Raw genomic sequence first — 16,752 nt, forward strand, 5'->3', positions numbered from 1 at the left:
AATGACCATAACCTTGTCCCTTGTCAGCTCTACTATACACCTGGGAATTCTGATCATTCACATGAACTTATAGGCCCATTGTTTGCCAACCCTATATGGAAATTAACTAATTCTTATTGGGAATCAGGGTCAAGTATTGGGGCTAGGCTTTTCACATATAGTAACTATTAAACTGATATTCATAACTACCTTATGAAGTGAGTATTCTATTTCACAAAAGAGAAAGTGAGGCTCAAGTAGGTTAACTGATCTGTCCAGCTAGTAAGTTAGAGAGAATATGAACCTATGTTTGAATTCAAAACACATTCTCTTTCTAAATTGGCTGCTTCTAGAATCTACAGATAACCTTCAAATAGTTAACTGTATTAAACTTCCTTAAACTAAAATATCTTTGGCCAGCACTACTGAAAGGGAGGAAAAAACTATTTTATGGCCACTTGTCTGTTTAGATACGAATGTCCAAAAGGTATGCAACAAGATAATGAAGAAAATAAAATAACTGAATAATCTGCCACTGACTATGTAACAACACTGCTTGAAGACATTTTATTCACTTTCAAAATAACCATTATGCTGAACAATTATCCAGAACTAAAACCTGTGGCATTCAGTGGGCAAGGACAACAGAGAGTCAGTACAATGTGTTTTGTTAAATCAGAGAGAAGACTGTCTATACCAGGTACATACTGTGGGAAAAGGAAAATACTAAGGGGAAAGAATAAATAAAATTCTGTGAGAGAAGCAACCTAGAGAAGCAATAATTTCTTGAGATTAACAGAGGTGAATGAAGGGAAGAAAACTTAACATGTAAGGGTCTACTGTGTGCCCAGTGTGTAGTTTAATGCCCAGGAGAGAGCTGCTACATAAAAATTTGTTGAAAGGATTTCAGGCACTAGTGTTTACATATTTTACATGATCTCTCATTTAAACAACCTTTCATTCAGTTCTATCATTCATTATCTTTACTTTACTGACTAGTTATATATACTATAATTTACATAATAAGTCTGCTATTTAAAAACTTTCAGTAGGTACAAAGGTGATTACATTTGATTAGGCTATATTCTAAATTGCTTGGACAAGATTTATTTTGGAATCACAGTATCCAAGAAAATAAAAAACATAGGGTCATTTCATAAGACACAACAAAAATGAAAAAGTGAGACAAGTATCTGCCTTAGAAGTTTATCAATAAGCTCTTATATACACATAGATATTCACACAGTGGTTAAGAGTCCTTTTATACAATCTTTTAGATGAAGTCCAATGGCTGAGAACTCTACAACGAGACACATGGTCACTGAAGAAAGAAATCACCATGACTTCCAATAATCTTATCTTTCCCTCAACTTTATTACCCTTTAGTTGGGGAGAGAAAGAAGTCCATTTTCATCTGCTGTATCCAATATTTTGCAGATCACTGGAGATTCAACCTAAAGAATAACAACAGCAACAGAAGGAACATTTTTTGAATGTTAAAAAGTTGATAGGATGAACACTTTATTCAGTATTACTCTGCTTATGAACCATAATAAACATTTGCCTGTTCCAGAGATTTCATATAAGTAAGATCATACAATCTTTGTCCTTTTGTGTCTGACTTATTTCAACCAGAATAATACTTTCAAAGTTATTCTATGTCATAGCACGTATAAGAGCTTTGGTTCTCTTTATGGCTGAATAATATTTCACCGTATGGATATACCACTTTTTGTTTATCCCTTCACCCACTGATGGCTACTTATATTGTTCCCATATTTAGCTACTGTGAATGGTGTTTTCAACACTAGTGTACACACTGTTATATAAGCATCTGGTTTGAGTCCCTGCCATTTAAATCTTTTGGGTACATACCTAGGAGTGAAACTGCTGAGTCATATGGGCTATATGAGTCTTAGAGACTTCTGAAGATCCTTTCTAAATTTAATTGAAAAACTGAAACATGGGCCAAAGCTGAATTCTTAATTTTTTACTTACCCCGAGAATATACTGACAAGAATGAGGCTCTAGCATATATACAGTAACAGCATGAGGAGAGTCTGATTCTTTACACCTAAAACAGAGAGGATTTTAAGGTACTGACCAAATCATATAATGGAAGATTATTTTTAATAGCTTTTACTTGAGTTATAAAAATAAAACTCCCATACAAATGAACCTTGTATAACTTAACAATAATTACAGTCATAATTCCTTTTTATATTTATATAAAACTTTTGTACATAGAGAGCTAGTAAAAGAGAAAGGCATAAAGAATGATTTGATGGTCTAACTTACTTTAGTTTTACAGTCACCTGTCTTGGTTTGTCAGTTATATCACAAATATCTCCATTCCCATAAAAATGAGACACCATCCTGAATCAGAGAAACACATGTTTCATTAAACTGAAATCACCCTGATTCAAATAATTGTAATGGTAGGGTGAGAAGGTGGTGAGAGGGACTTATTTTCCCCTAGTAAAATAGTCTTTAAAAATACATATTTTTAGGGCTAAGTGACAGACATTTTTAGATTTTTAAAAAGGGAATAAATATAGAGATAATTCCTACTGGTTTAACTAATAATAGTGATCTTCAACTTGTATATTATTTATTTGTGTACAAATAGCTATGGTTAGGTTGCTTTAAAAGTTGTTCTTATAAAGTTCGCCATTTCCCCAACGCCAGTGTATTGTTCATTTCATGGAACAAAGTTTTCCTTTTTTCCCACCCCCCATCCAGCTACTGTCATTAAAATTATGTAGTACAGATAGTATAAAAGGTAAAGCTTAGGCCATGCTATGAATTCTCAATCAGTAGGACCCAAAGGAAAGTATTAGTTTTGCTAGTGTCACACATCTGTGCTTCAATAATAACTGCACATGACACCAAAAGATATTTTCAAATGAAACAAACAGAAAGATTGAAAAAAAAAGTTTAGTGTGTTATAATACTTAAATGTCTATCTCTAGTTTTGTTAACTTTCATTTTGGTTAGCAGGAAAAGTCAGCATATTCTGAAATTCACTGGGCAAAAAAAAAGCTAAAGCTCAGTTATTCTTGAGAAAGAAGATTAATGTACTTACGAAAATTAACTAGGAGAAAATATATCTATATAACTCAAAAGAGATGTAAGGTAGTTTTTCAAAAAGCCACTAATGTTCAAATATTTCTAAACATTACTTCCCAAAGGTTAAATAAAAAAGGAAATGCTAATAGTATATTGAGGAGCTCTGGTAGTGTACTGCCCAAGGCATTTGACTGCTAACCAGAAGGTTGGCGGTTCAAGCCCACCAGCCACTCCTTGGAAGGAAGGCTGGGCAATCTACTTCCGTAGTGATACTGCCTCGGAAACCCAAGGAGGGGTTGCTATGAGTCGGGTCCAATTTGACGGCACATAACAACAACAACAAATAGTATATCGAAATAGAATTAAATATGTTCAAGAGGTAAAGATCACACGTGAAAGAGGCAAATGCTTTATAAGAGCCCTCAGACCTAATATGTGATCTGAGCACTGTTTCTAACATCACCACTCTCCCACCACCACCATCGCTAAAGGCAGCAGCCAAGGTTTGTTGCGTGCAGTATCAGGCACTGTGCTTTACATCAATTATCTCATTTAAGTATCACTGCAACTCTATAAGCAAATATTGTTAGACAAGAAAAGTGAGGCTTAGAAAAAGATTATGTAACTTGCCAAAGCTAGTAAGGCAGAGTTTCAATCCTGGTAGTCTAACTTCAGAGATTGTGCTCTTAACTATTATGCTATGTTGCTTTCTCAAGAAAAGAAGACTAACCTAAAAGATGTCTCCTGAATAAAACTGGATCAGAGACTTTACTTGTGTTTTAAGTTTTTATGTTTCTCAATATTCTGAGTTTTTAATTCTACTAATCAGATCCAAAGGCAAATAAAATTAATTGTTACCTGACTGTCTGGGTACCATCGTCTTGAAGATGATAGGCTCTAGCAGTGTTCTTCTTAGCCCACTCAATATGCTCTTCTTGGTTCCATGTTCCCACAACCACAGAGGTTTTCCCACTATCCTTGTCCTAATATATGAAAAAATATTTGTGATAATTCATGTTCCATAGTATCAAGTAGACATTTATACTGATGATTTGACCCTCCTGTAAGTTCTAGTCCTTATATTTATCTGCACAACGGATATCAACATTTAGATGTAGTAATGTTAAATTCAGTGAGTAGAAATTTGAGTTCTCTTTGTTCCTTGTTTCTATGAATGATATATCCACTTTCTAGTCATGCTTGTTACAGGTATAGAGTTATTCTTAACTCTACATCTTTCTTCTCCTACATCAGTCTGTTCTTTTTTCCCTAGAGATGTTCTTGTTCTTCAATCTTTCCTCTACATATCCATCGCCAGCCCCTCATGCCTCAATCAAGAGTTTAATCTCTCCTACTTAGATAATATAACTACATACTACTGCAATTCATTAAATCTTTGAACCTGTCTCTTGACCTGCAGCCACCACACTGAGCTTATCATCATTCTACTTTTACCCTTTAAATGCAAATCTTCAAGATATGCTGGTCTTCACACTACTCATTTGACATCATGTTTATTTTTGAACCAAGACTGTCTTCTGCATTCTGCCTATTTCTTAAGAATTCCAATTCATATTGAACTCTTCTGTGTTGTTGTTGTTATGTGCTGTCAAATTGGACCCCACTCATAGCGACCCCTCCTTGGGTTTTCAAGGCAGTATCACTATAGATACACATAACAACAAAAAATCATTACAAAAGTAGATTGCCCCATCTTCCTTCTGAGGAGTGGCTGATGGGTTTGAACCACCAGCCTTCTGGTTAGTAGTCAAGTGCCTTAGGCACTCTGCTACCAGAGCTCCCCTTCTGCATGTTGTTGTTGTTGTTGTTATGTGCCATCGAGTCGGCCCGACTCATAGCAACCCCTCCTTGGGTTTCCGAGGCAGTATCACTATGGAAGTAGGATTGCCCAACCTCCCTTCCGAGGAGTGGCTGGTGGATTTGAACCGCCAGCCGTCTGGTTAGCAGGCAAGTGTCTTAGCCACTATGCTACCAGAGCTCCCTTCTGCATAGTATTACTTTATTATTCTTTAAAACCCTTTTTTTCCTTCTCTCCCTTCTCTCTATTTTAATCCAGATACTATGCTGACACGAATATACATCTGATTAGTAGAATTAAAACCCTTTAAGTGGTAAACAAAAGAGGTATGGCCACTGTCCTACTGGAGTTTACTGCCTAGTGGAAGAGAAGTTGTTGTGTGCCATCATTCTGACTCATAGAGAACCTGTATGACCCTGTGTAATCTTCATGGATGCAGACTGCCACATCTTTCTCCCAGGGAGTGACTGGTGGGTTCAAACTGCTGACCTCTGGGTTAGCAGCCTAGTGTGCCACTAGGGCTTGTTTAGTGGAAGAGACAGTCATTAAAAATTCTTTCAGCAATTAGACTACAAGCTCCTGTATTGACAGGGATCAGAGCAGCACAGTGAAGAGGTTAGATTATGGAGCAAGATTGCCTGGGTTTGAATTCCTGTTTCACCATTTACTACCTCTGTGATTTTAGGCAAGTTACTGAATCTTTGTTTCTTCATCTCAAAATCATGATACCCACCTCTTAGACTGTTACGAGGATACATGAGTTAATATGTGCAGATTACTTAAGAGTTGTGCCTGGCACACACAAAGTACTGTATTTGTAAGTGATTACTACTTCTGTATCTCCAAAAGCACCTAGTAGGGTCCTTCAGAAAGTTTCAGGTTATATGACCTTGGTTAAACTCCAAACCAAACCAAACTCACTGCCGTCAAGTTGGATCTGACTCATAGCGACCCCTCCTTGGGTTTCCGAGGCAGTATCACTAGGGAAGTAGATTGCCCAACCTTTCTACCGAGGAGTGGCTGGTGGGTTTGAACCCCCAGCTTTCTGGTTAGCAGTCAAGTGCCTGAGGCACTACGCCACCAGAGCTCCTCTGGGTTAAACTAAGTGTGATAAAATCTAGTGATGGCAAGCGTATGGGAAAACAACTATGTTAATGGCTGTGTAAAATGGTATGCTTTGGAAGGCAATCTTCCAGTATACACATAGTTTGATCTAGCAACTACACTGCTAGCAATGTGCCCTATGAATATACTCGCAAAAGTACAGCAACATAATGGTTGCACATGATGAACATAATCAATGTCACTGAATTGTACATGTAAAAACTGTTGAACTAGCAAGTATCTTGTTATAGAAATTTTTAACACACTCACAAAGTATAGCAACAGAACTATTTAGAAGTGCTCACTAAAATACTGTCTATAATAGCAAAACTGAAAATAATGATTCATTAGTAGAGGTCTGGTTAAATACATGTGGGTTTAGACATAATATTCTATGTTGTTGTTGTTGTTGTGTGCCGTCGAGTCGGCCCCGACTCATAGCGACCCCTCCCTGGGTTTCCGAGGCAGTATCACTACGGAAGTAGGATTGCCCAACCTTCTTTATAGCCACTGAAAAGAAGAAGTGCAGGGGAGCTTGTTTAGTATGATTTCTTCTGTATAAATAAAAAGTTAACACCAATATTTATGTATGTGCATTTCTTTCTTGTGGAATATGAACCAAGGAAATGTTAACTGCAGTTATTTCTGGGAAGTGGAATAATGGCAGAGAAGAATTTTTCTATTCATTTTTAATTTCTGGCATATATTCTGTTAGCTAAAAGAAGAAAAATCTTATTGGATATTTTCAGGGAAGTACTTAGGTGGCATTTCCTTTATCGATTTCTGTATTAAATTATACTTCCTATTTCTTCTAAGGAAGGAAAAGAACTTTTTAAAGCAGCCAGGTAAGTATTTATTAATCAAAATTTATCTTCAATGTCCAGCAGTTTACTTTACCAAACAAAGGACAACTATGATAAGTCAAGTCATTAGGTCTCGAACCTCAGAATTTAAGTAGCTTGGCTCAATCGTGGAAGACTATGCTATCCAATTTACAAAATTCTAAGTAAAGAACAAAAGTCAATGTATAATCTGAAAACTTTATTTTAAACTGAAGATGATACAGTACCTTCTTTTTTTCTGAGAAACTTGCTGTATTTATTCTGTTTTACTCACTCTAGTGATAATGTAGTATCTTCCATTCATTTTCTTAATTTAAAGATGAGTTATAAGAATGACTAATTTCTTGATCAAAGCTTAAAGATAAAGTCATAAGATGATTCCACTGGGCTCATGAGAATATAAGGATCTGAGTATTAACACACATATAAGTTTAGGATAGGAGCTCTGGTAGCATAGTGCCTAAGGCATCTATCTGACTGTTAACCAGAAGGTTGGCGGTTCAAATCCACTAGCCACTCCTCAGAAGGAAGATTGGGCAATTTACTTCTGTAGTGATACCGCTGCGGAGACCCAAGGAAGGGTTGCTATGAGTAGGATCTAACTCAACGGCAGTGAGTTTGGTTTTTGGTTTGAAGTTTAGGATGACTGACTCAGTCAACACCAAGTTTTCTGTTTCCAGGATTCAAAGATACATTGATTAGTATTTTCACATTAAAATCATTTCATAATGAAAAGTAACACCAATTCCCCTTCCATTTTTTCTCAAATGATTTAAAAAACTTTAATCCATTTAGTGGTAGAATAATATAAATGCTCTTTTATACCTCATGGTATTGATGCACATGTTTGCCATAGCAGAATTCATATTTCCACCAACCAACACCCTAAAGGAAAGAAAACATTATTAGATCAAGTTATGCACAGAGAATGGGGAATTGGCATCTGTCTCAATATTGCCACATGATAGTAATAGAAATACATACACACATAACACTCATAGCAAAAGTATGGAGGAAAATTAAAGTCACTGAGAAATAGAACAAATTAGAACAATATAGAAAATACTGCTGCATTGCCTTCATAACGAAATCAAAATTGAAAATTCTATTTGGAAGTATATTACTTATTGGAGCTATTGTTGTGGTTGTTATGTGCTGTTGAGTCAGACCCGATTCATAGCGACCCCTCCTTGGGTTTCTGAGTGGTATTACTACAGAAGTAGATTGCCCAACCTTTATTTTACTTTTGTAGCCATTAAGTTTTAAATATGATTGCTACATAACCAAAATGTAGGCTATATAATCATTGATGACCATTCCAGGAGTTAACCAGAATCACACACCTTGGTTATATATATTTCCTGCCAGAGTGACAGTTAAGATTTAGCTCATGAGCAAAGAGAACATCTAAACCAAAACTCATTGTCTTCTAGTTGATTCCAACTTACAGCTACCCTAGAGACAGAGCGGAACTGCCTCACAGGGTTTATAAGGCTATAAATCTTTATGAAAGCAGATTGCCAATTTTTCTCATGCTCAGTGGCTGGTGGGTTCAAACTGCCAACCTTTCAGTTAGCAGCTAAGTGCTTTATTCACTGCACCACCAAGGCTCATAAATGTAACACAGTGGCGATGGATTAGATTACAGTAAGTGGCCAAATGTAGAAAGAAAATGTCCACTTCCAGAATCCTGCCATTTCTTACAGACAAAAAAGCTTTTTCAGTGCTGCTATTGTCCCTGATTAAATAACTGACAAAATATTTAAGATAAATATTTAAACTGAAGGTTTACTTCTTACCCCATGAAAGCAGTAAGAACCACTAAGGAACTCTTTTATGAGTTGGTCGTCTGTCAGTTTGGATATGTGGGTTGTTCCAACAGTAAGCACTGGCTGAGAGCCAATAGCAATGGGTTTGTGGATTGCTGGAAATCTCTCTTCTTTAGTTGATTGTAAATCTTCCTAAAATTAAGCATATATATGTTTAGGGTTTCCATGTCACACAGTTTTTTAAAGTTATAGTTTAAATTATTAAACTATAGAAAATTTAGAAAATAAAAGTTGTTTACTTTCTTTGAATGTGTTTTAAGAACATTAATTTTGCAACACTTAAGAATATAGAGAAGAGACTTCCAGTAAGATGGAGGAATAGGCAGACAAGCGACACAGACCCTCTTCAACAAAGAAAAGAAAAACCAATGACAGAGATACAGAAGATAATCCTGGAACTCTGAGCTTTGACAGGAACTATACAGAAGTGGATTGGGGACCAACTAGTGGAAAAACCTGAATGAAAACAGTGAGTACAGAGATGGTCGGAACTGCGGACTGTTAGCTACTCTGACGAGACCAACAGCCTGAATATTTCTAAGTGGTGTTGGGACCTGAGAACTGACTTAAAGATCAGTCCTGCTCACTAAGGGCTGCAGGGACAACTGCTCTGGTGGCCTATGACTAGGAAGGGAAACATCAGGGAGGGTGACAACCTGAGCTGTGGACTTTCTGCTGTCCAGAGGGCGCAGCCATTCTGATTGTTTACACGCAGCAGCCATTTTGAATGTTTACAAGTGGCAACCATTTTGGATTTTAAAGCGATAGCATTCTCATTCGGGTTCCAGGGACCTAAGAACAGGCTCTGTTTGCCAGGGTCATCAAGGACATACGAGAGTCTGACAAAGGAAAGGAGACGGGTAGTGAGTATATAAGTGCTGTCAACTAGTGAATAGAGGAGCAGAGCACAGTACCCTGCCTGTATAGATAACATACAAACAAAACAAGAAAATGAAAATTGTGGGCAATTCGCTCCAACATATAATCCTCAATTAGATATAAACACAAAAACGTCACAATGCCTCAGAGACAGCAGAGCATTACAGTCCACACAAAGCAGCAAGATAAAGCAGGAGAAACAAGGGACCAAGATTCAGACCCAAAACACATCCCTGAGGAAGAATGCAGCATTGGAACACTCTGATAAGGAATTCAAAAGAATTCTATTTAGGTATCTTCAAAGGATTGAGTGACAGAGCAAGGAAAACACAGACAAAGCCCTAGAAGAATTTTGGAAGAAAATACAAGAACAAAATGACAAAATCAATGAAAAGTTAGAAATGATTCTAAATCTACAGATAGAAATCCAGAAGATTAATACTAAATTGTCAGTTAACACATTGAAAGGGCAAAGGAGTAGAATTGATGCAATGGAAGACAGAATTAATGAGACTGAAAACAAATACCTGAATACTTCTTTGGAAAGGGACCAATCAGAAAAAAGATCAAAACAAAATAAACAAAGTCTAAGCTTCATGTGGGGTACCATCAAAAGGAGTAACCTACATGTCACTGGAATTCTAGAACAGGTAAAGAAAAATGAAACCACTGAGAAAATTGTCCAAGATTTGTTGGAGGAGAACTTCTCTGATATGATGAAAGATAAGAATATATCCATTCAGGAAGTCCAACGAACCCCAAACAGGATAGACTCCAAAAGAAAAACACCAAGACATATCATCATCAAACTCACAAAAACAAACGACAAAGAAAGAATCCTGAAAGCAGCACGGGAAAAACAAAAAGTTACCTACAAGGGGCAACCAATAAGGCTAAGCTCGGATTTCTCAACAGAGCCATGCAGGTGAGAAGACAGTGGGATGGTATATATAAAACACTGAAAGAGAAAAATGTCCAACCAAGAATTATGTACCCAGCAAAACTGCCCCTCAAATATGATGGTGAAATTAGGAGATTTCCAGATAAGCAGAAACTAAGGGAATTTGTTAAAACCACACCAACCTTACAAGAGATGCTAAAGGGGAGCCCTCTGGACAGAGAAGCAACAACAGCCAACAACAACTGACCATGATGATATAACCCAGAAACCAACCCAGCTATGGAAGTATCTAAAGTATCTAAACTAAATAAGCCTACAAGATTGTAAACTGGGAACCAGAGAAACCAACTGACAAATGAGGACAACTACAAACCAAAAAGAGGGGAAAAAATCCATGTTGTTACAGAACTTCTAGATGGTAGGGAAGCCAAGAGAACTACAAGATAGAACGGACTGTTCTAAACTTGGGAAGAAAACTATAGGTCACAGGGTAACCTCAAAGAAAAATGATAAACCCTCACATCCAAATAAAAAGAGGACCAGCATAAATATTCAGCAAATACTAAAACAATAGCAATGAAGGAAGTGATAACACGATTCATAAATAAAATGAGCTCAGTATAGAAAATTATATGGAGCAAAGAAATCGACACACTGAAAAAGCACACGACAAAAATGACTGCAACAAATTCATATTTGCCGATAATTACGTATATGGCAAGGGACTTATCTCTAAGACTGATGGAAAACTCCAATGCCTCAATACCAAAGGAATTAACAACTCTAACTGAAAAATGGGCAGAAGACATGAATAGACACTTCACCAAGGAGGACATTCAGGTGGTCAGCTAATACATGAAAAGATACTCACAATCATTGGCCATCAGAGAGATGTAAATCGAAACAACAATGAGATACCATCTCACCCCAGCACTGATGGCAAGGTTCAATGAGACAGAAAATAACAAATGCTGGCGGGGATGTGGAGAGATTGAGACTCTCATACACTGCTTGTGTGACTGAAGTGACACAATCACTGTGGAAAGCAATATGGAGACTCCTTAGAAAGTTGGAATTGGAGATACTATTTGACCCAGCAATCCCATTACGGGGTATATATCCTAGAGAGGCGAGAGCCAGAATAGGAACAGATACATGCATGCTTGTGTTCATCACAGCATTATTTACAATAGCAAAAAGATGGAAACAACCTATGTGCCCATCAGTGGAAGAGTGGATGACCAAACTATGGTACATACACATAGTGGAATGCTATGCAGCACTAAAGAATAATGTAGAGTCTGCAAAACACCACATAATATGGATGAACTTGGAGGACATTATGCTCAGTGAAATAAGTCAATCATAGAAAGACTAATATAGTATTAGTTCGTTGTTGTGGAGGGTCAAGGAAAGGTTTATATATGGAGGGAAACTTTTTTTGTTGGTTGCCAGTGGCTTTATGGTATACTTTTTCTATTTAGTGTTTCCTATATTCCATGTAATATTTTAAGTGCTAAAAATTAAAAATGAAGCAGACACAGTCAATGCTCCTAAGAAGCCAAGGTCAAATAGACTAATAACTTACACTAAGATTATGAGGGAAAACAATAATGCTGCACAGTGAGACTGAAGCTGCAATAAGGAGGACAGATAGGACAAATAGAAGCATAATTTCCTATTGCTTCTCTTGGACAGAACATTCACTTTTATTTTCCAAGAAAATTATTCTAATAAGAGCAGGGTGATAGTAGTTTTTGCAGCAGGGTTTGGAAAGTCATAAAATGGACTCCTTAATTTCCAAATTAATACATAATCACATAGGCAGAACATCAAATAAAAACTTTGATAGCCAGGTCCATATTTTTGATTCTCAAAAAATTCTTCATCTTTATGGTAAAGCTTGGTCCAGACTTAAAAGGCAAACCATTAGTGAGATACAAGTTTTAAAAGAAAATTATATGCAATGAACTAGACTTAGAAAACAATGATTCTAAAATAAAAATGATCAATTTTAAGAAGTGTCCTAAAGATCTATAAGTGTTTTCAAAGCATTATCATGTTTTTTTTTTCTTTCAAATCTATTATTTCTCAACTAGCAGATTAAACATATTAAAGAAATGTTAACTGGCATTTCTTCTTTGAAAACTAATGAAAAGTTGGGATTTGTGAAGCATTTTGATTGAGCTGACTACTTTTAAGTACCTTCTGGTATTTAAATTACCAAGGAGAAAACCAGAAGAGAATTCTATCTCAAATCCCCAAATCAAACTGCAAGTTAATGTTTAGATCAGTTTTCCTTTCTATTAGAGACAGTGTTGGTCACATTACTCACAAAGAGTCCGGCAACACTTCTACAAAGAATTCTCAAGAGGAGGAGGAACAGGCCTTGCAGCTATTAGCTAATTCAACAACTACTGTCAAGTACCCATACCCAGCCAGGCATTATGCAAGGAGGTGGAAACACTAAACTGAAGAAGGAATAGTTTCTTCTGTCCTCCAGTTTAATGTAAGAAGGGTAGGTAAAATTACCTATTTTAGCCATTTAAGTACTATAAAACAGAACAGAATAAAATATAACACCACAAGAGCGAAAACATTTATCTCTTCCTGGGGTAATTCATTGGAAGAGACAATGGGATTCAGTTTTCAAGCTGAAGCAAGAAGTTTATCAGGTAAAGGAGAGGCAGGAGACAAGGCAACACATGAACGGGAAACTACAGGTTGTTCATAATAGTTGAGGTAAAAGCTAATTAGTGATGGAGTGATGAGAGAGGAGGCTAGAGCCATATCACTAGAACCTTGTATTCCATGAGCAATGATTTTTATTCTGAGATGTAGATCACTGTAATCACCAAAGGATTAAATAAATAATCAAATGTTCATTTTAGGAACAGCATTTTATCAGCTATGCAGGAAGGATTAGAAAATCCACTGCCATTGGGATGATTTCGACTCACAGTGACCCTGTAAGACAGAGGAGAACTGCTCCATAAGGTTTCCAAGGCTGTAAATCTTTAGGCACAGACTGCCTCACCTTTCTCCTGTGGCACACAGCTGGTGAGTTTGAACCACTGACCTTCTGGTTAGCCCTCAAATGCCTTAACCACTGTGCCATGAGAGCTCCTCCAAAGATTATAAAGGGAATGCATAAGAAAACCAGTTCCTTGGCCTAGGAAATGACAAACGCCTGAACTAATGACAGGATAGATTTGAAAACTGTTTAGAAGATAACAGATGGCTCTCAGTGAAAGATTAGTTAGAAATAAATGAAGAGAGGTAAGAAAAATGACTTAGGTTTCTGATACAGATAACTGGGTAAAGCCTGTTGTTGTTGTTGCTGTTGTTATGTGCTGTCGAGTCGGACCCAACTTGTAGCGACCCCTCCTTGGGTTGCCGAGGCAGTATCACTACAGAAATAGGATTGCCCAACCTTCCTTCCGAGGAGTGGCTGGTGGGTTTGAACCGCCAGCCTTCTGGTTAGCAGTCAAGTGCCTTAGCCACTATGCTACCAGAGCTCCCATGCCTAGTGTTTTAAGAACAATGGAGAAGTCAAGAAAAGGATCAGTATTAAAAGCAAAAATGATGAACCAAACATTATTGAAATTATATAGGGATATGTCCAATGATAAAAAAAGGAAGACAATATATTAAAAGGGGAGCAGCAAACGGAAGTGTAAGATGACAGGCTTTAGAATCAGACTGCTGTGATTCTAATTGCCAATCTATCACTTTACTTCCCCTTCTGAACTTCAATTTGCTAATTCAATAAAGGGGATAAAAATAGTATTTATCTCACAGGTTGTAGTGAGAATTAGGTAACGGTTGTTAGGACTCAAGAGAGGCTATTATTATGATTGTGCCTTGAGTTCAGGAGATTTGCAGATGTATATTTGGGATTCATGGGCATATAAAGGGAAATTGAAAGAATGGGCATGGATGAGCTCACTTACAGACCCTGTTTACAAAAAGAAGAGAAAAGGGCTATGGATAGAATCATGGGGAACTTCAACATTTTTAGGGGCAAGGAGTTGGGCAAGAACTAGTATACAGGTAAAAAAGAACCAGACAGAACAGTGACCTGGAAGTCAAGGGAGGAAGAAGAGTTCACTGATGAGTATTTGCTAAGATCATCTTAGGTGTATGTCCAGCAAATTTAAAGCCAAAAGATTACTGTGGACCTTAATAAGAATGGTTTTAGAAGAATGATGATTTGATGAGAAATAGCAATGAGTTGAAAAACAAATGAAGTCCTAGAAGGTTCAGAGGGGTTACAGTGTATTCTTTCAAGAGGCTTAGCTGGAAAGTTCAGTTAATGAGATAAGAATTAATCTAACTACAATGGATAGGATACAAAACTTGATAATTTTATTAAAATTATATAGTGAAAGAGAATGCTAAAAGTTTCTGAAATGTACTAGAATAAGGAAACAAAGGAAATTAAAGAAATGCAATTTAAGATTTTAAATTAATAAATTACTACCATCTTACTACCAAAACCAACCAAACTCACTGCCACTGAGTCAATCCTGACTCACAGTTACCACTCCTTGGGTTTCAGAGCTGGTATCTCTACAGTAGAAGATTGCCCAATCTTTCTTCCGAAGAGTGGTTGGTGGGTTTGAACCACCAGCTTTCTGGTTAGTACTACAGAACTCATTAAAAACTAAAATATGCTCTAAAATTTGTAAACAAAGCACTGAGAAAATATCATTAGGTAATACTCATACCTCTTTATTTCTTCTAAAAGGCACCCTTAGTATTTCTTCCTGCTGTTCCAACTGTCTCAGGGTGAGGGGCTTAAATGGTGATCCTGGCAGTGATTGGCAAAATATGTCATTCACAGGAGATGCTCTGAACCTATTCAGCAAGAGCAATGTGTTAAAGCTGAGCGAGCACACAATACTTTGAGGTATGTGTGCATTATATGTTTAAAATATTAAATCCACATTTTACCTATATTTAGGATGACTGCACAAAAGTGGTGTCAAAATGACCACTTCATATTCACAAGTTGTAACTTCAGCTACTGAAAGAATTTCATGCTTTGATTCAGGATGACATATATACATCACAGTACTTGATCTGGGCCGGTTCTGTTTCAAACTACAAGGTGTGCCATTTCCCATTCCCACAGGATAGTAGGGTGTCATCTGCCCTTCAATATTTTTGGTGGGAATCTTAAGAAAAAAGCATAAGACAGATTTTCATTACAAGTGGAGATGAGGGTGAAGATAGAAGAAGCAACTTATTATTTTGAAAGGAAAGAAAACTACATTTTAATTTATAAACTGAAAGATAATTTCTTTGTTTTTTGTAAGTCTCCCTATAATCTTTTTATTCATAAGTTCTCACTGGAGCCAACACATATTTTCATACTAATTTAATACAGCAAAAAAGAAAATTATGCAGTGCTAAAATGAAGACATCAAGTAATATCAATTATTTTCAACAGCTGTAAAGAAAGACTAAGATGAAATATAAAAACTTACTATACTGGATTGGTTAGAGCTTTCTTCACTAACCTCTCAGTCAAAGGCTGTGTTAGTTTAGATTCTAGAGGTTTGAAGTCAGATTTGTCAAAAAGTGGGGCTATATAGTAGAACTTGAATCTAGGTATAGTATTTATTCATAAAGCTGCTGCTTCTTCTTCTCTGTTATTAACAGCACGTATTTTTCAACATACCAATTCCTGTGTAAATCTAGTTAAGGATACAACCTCAAAAGATATGGATTATTATGGGAAGGGTATCCAAGAACATATATAGGGTTGGCAGACAATGAATGGTCCTATAAGTTTATGTGAATGATCAGAATTCCCAGGTGTATGGTAGAGCTGACAAAGGGCAAGTTTGTGGTCACTGCTTGGTCACAGCCAGCTACCCAGAGGGACCGAGCAGTTGAACCTGTGGGCTTGGGACCATAGTCGCAGGGGCCATCAAGCTCAATTGGCATAACATACTATACAAAACATTGTTCTACCTTCTACTTTGGCGAGTAGTGACTGGCATCTTAAAAGCTAGCAAGCTGCCATCTAGATGCAATGATGGGTCTCTCCTCGTCCAGAGCAGAGAAGAATGAAAAAACCAAAATTCATGGAAACAATTAGTCCTAGTGACTGCTACACCATCCGATCTGCAGCCTATACAACTATGAGACCAGAAGAACTAAATCGTGCCTGGCTACCACTGTCATCCACTTAGAAGGGGATCTATGTAGGAGACCCTTGATAGAGAAGGAGAACAATGTGGAACAAAACTCAAAATCATTTGGAGAAAAAAAAAAAAAAAGGTGGGGACCAGGTTTGCTGGTCCAATAGAGCCTGGTGGA

The 16,752-nt window shown here is 37.0% G+C and overlaps 1 protein-coding gene across 1 annotated transcript in view; it reads right to left on the reverse strand.

Annotated features, from left to right (window-relative positions):
* Positions 1 to 1,361: 1,361 nt before the first annotated feature.
* ERLEC1 (endoplasmic reticulum lectin 1) overlaps positions 1,362 to 16,752 on the reverse strand; it is a 34,281-nt gene continuing 18,890 nt past the window's right edge. The window contains 8 exon segments of the mRNA XM_007953999.2: positions 1,362 to 1,433; positions 1,978 to 2,053; positions 2,278 to 2,355; positions 3,907 to 4,031; positions 7,639 to 7,698; positions 8,613 to 8,774; positions 15,153 to 15,282; positions 15,379 to 15,602. Coding sequence (XP_007952190.2) covers positions 1,362 to 1,433; positions 1,978 to 2,053; positions 2,278 to 2,355; positions 3,907 to 4,031; positions 7,639 to 7,698; positions 8,613 to 8,774; positions 15,153 to 15,282; positions 15,379 to 15,602 — 927 coding nt within the window.

The sequence above is a fragment of the Orycteropus afer genome, unplaced genomic scaffold, assembly GCF_000298275.1.
Source record: "Orycteropus afer afer isolate SDZICR_OR568_19922 unplaced genomic scaffold, OryAfe1.0 scaffold00424, whole genome shotgun sequence".
In the NCBI taxonomy this organism is placed as follows: Eukaryota; Metazoa; Chordata; class Mammalia; order Tubulidentata; family Orycteropodidae; genus Orycteropus; species Orycteropus afer.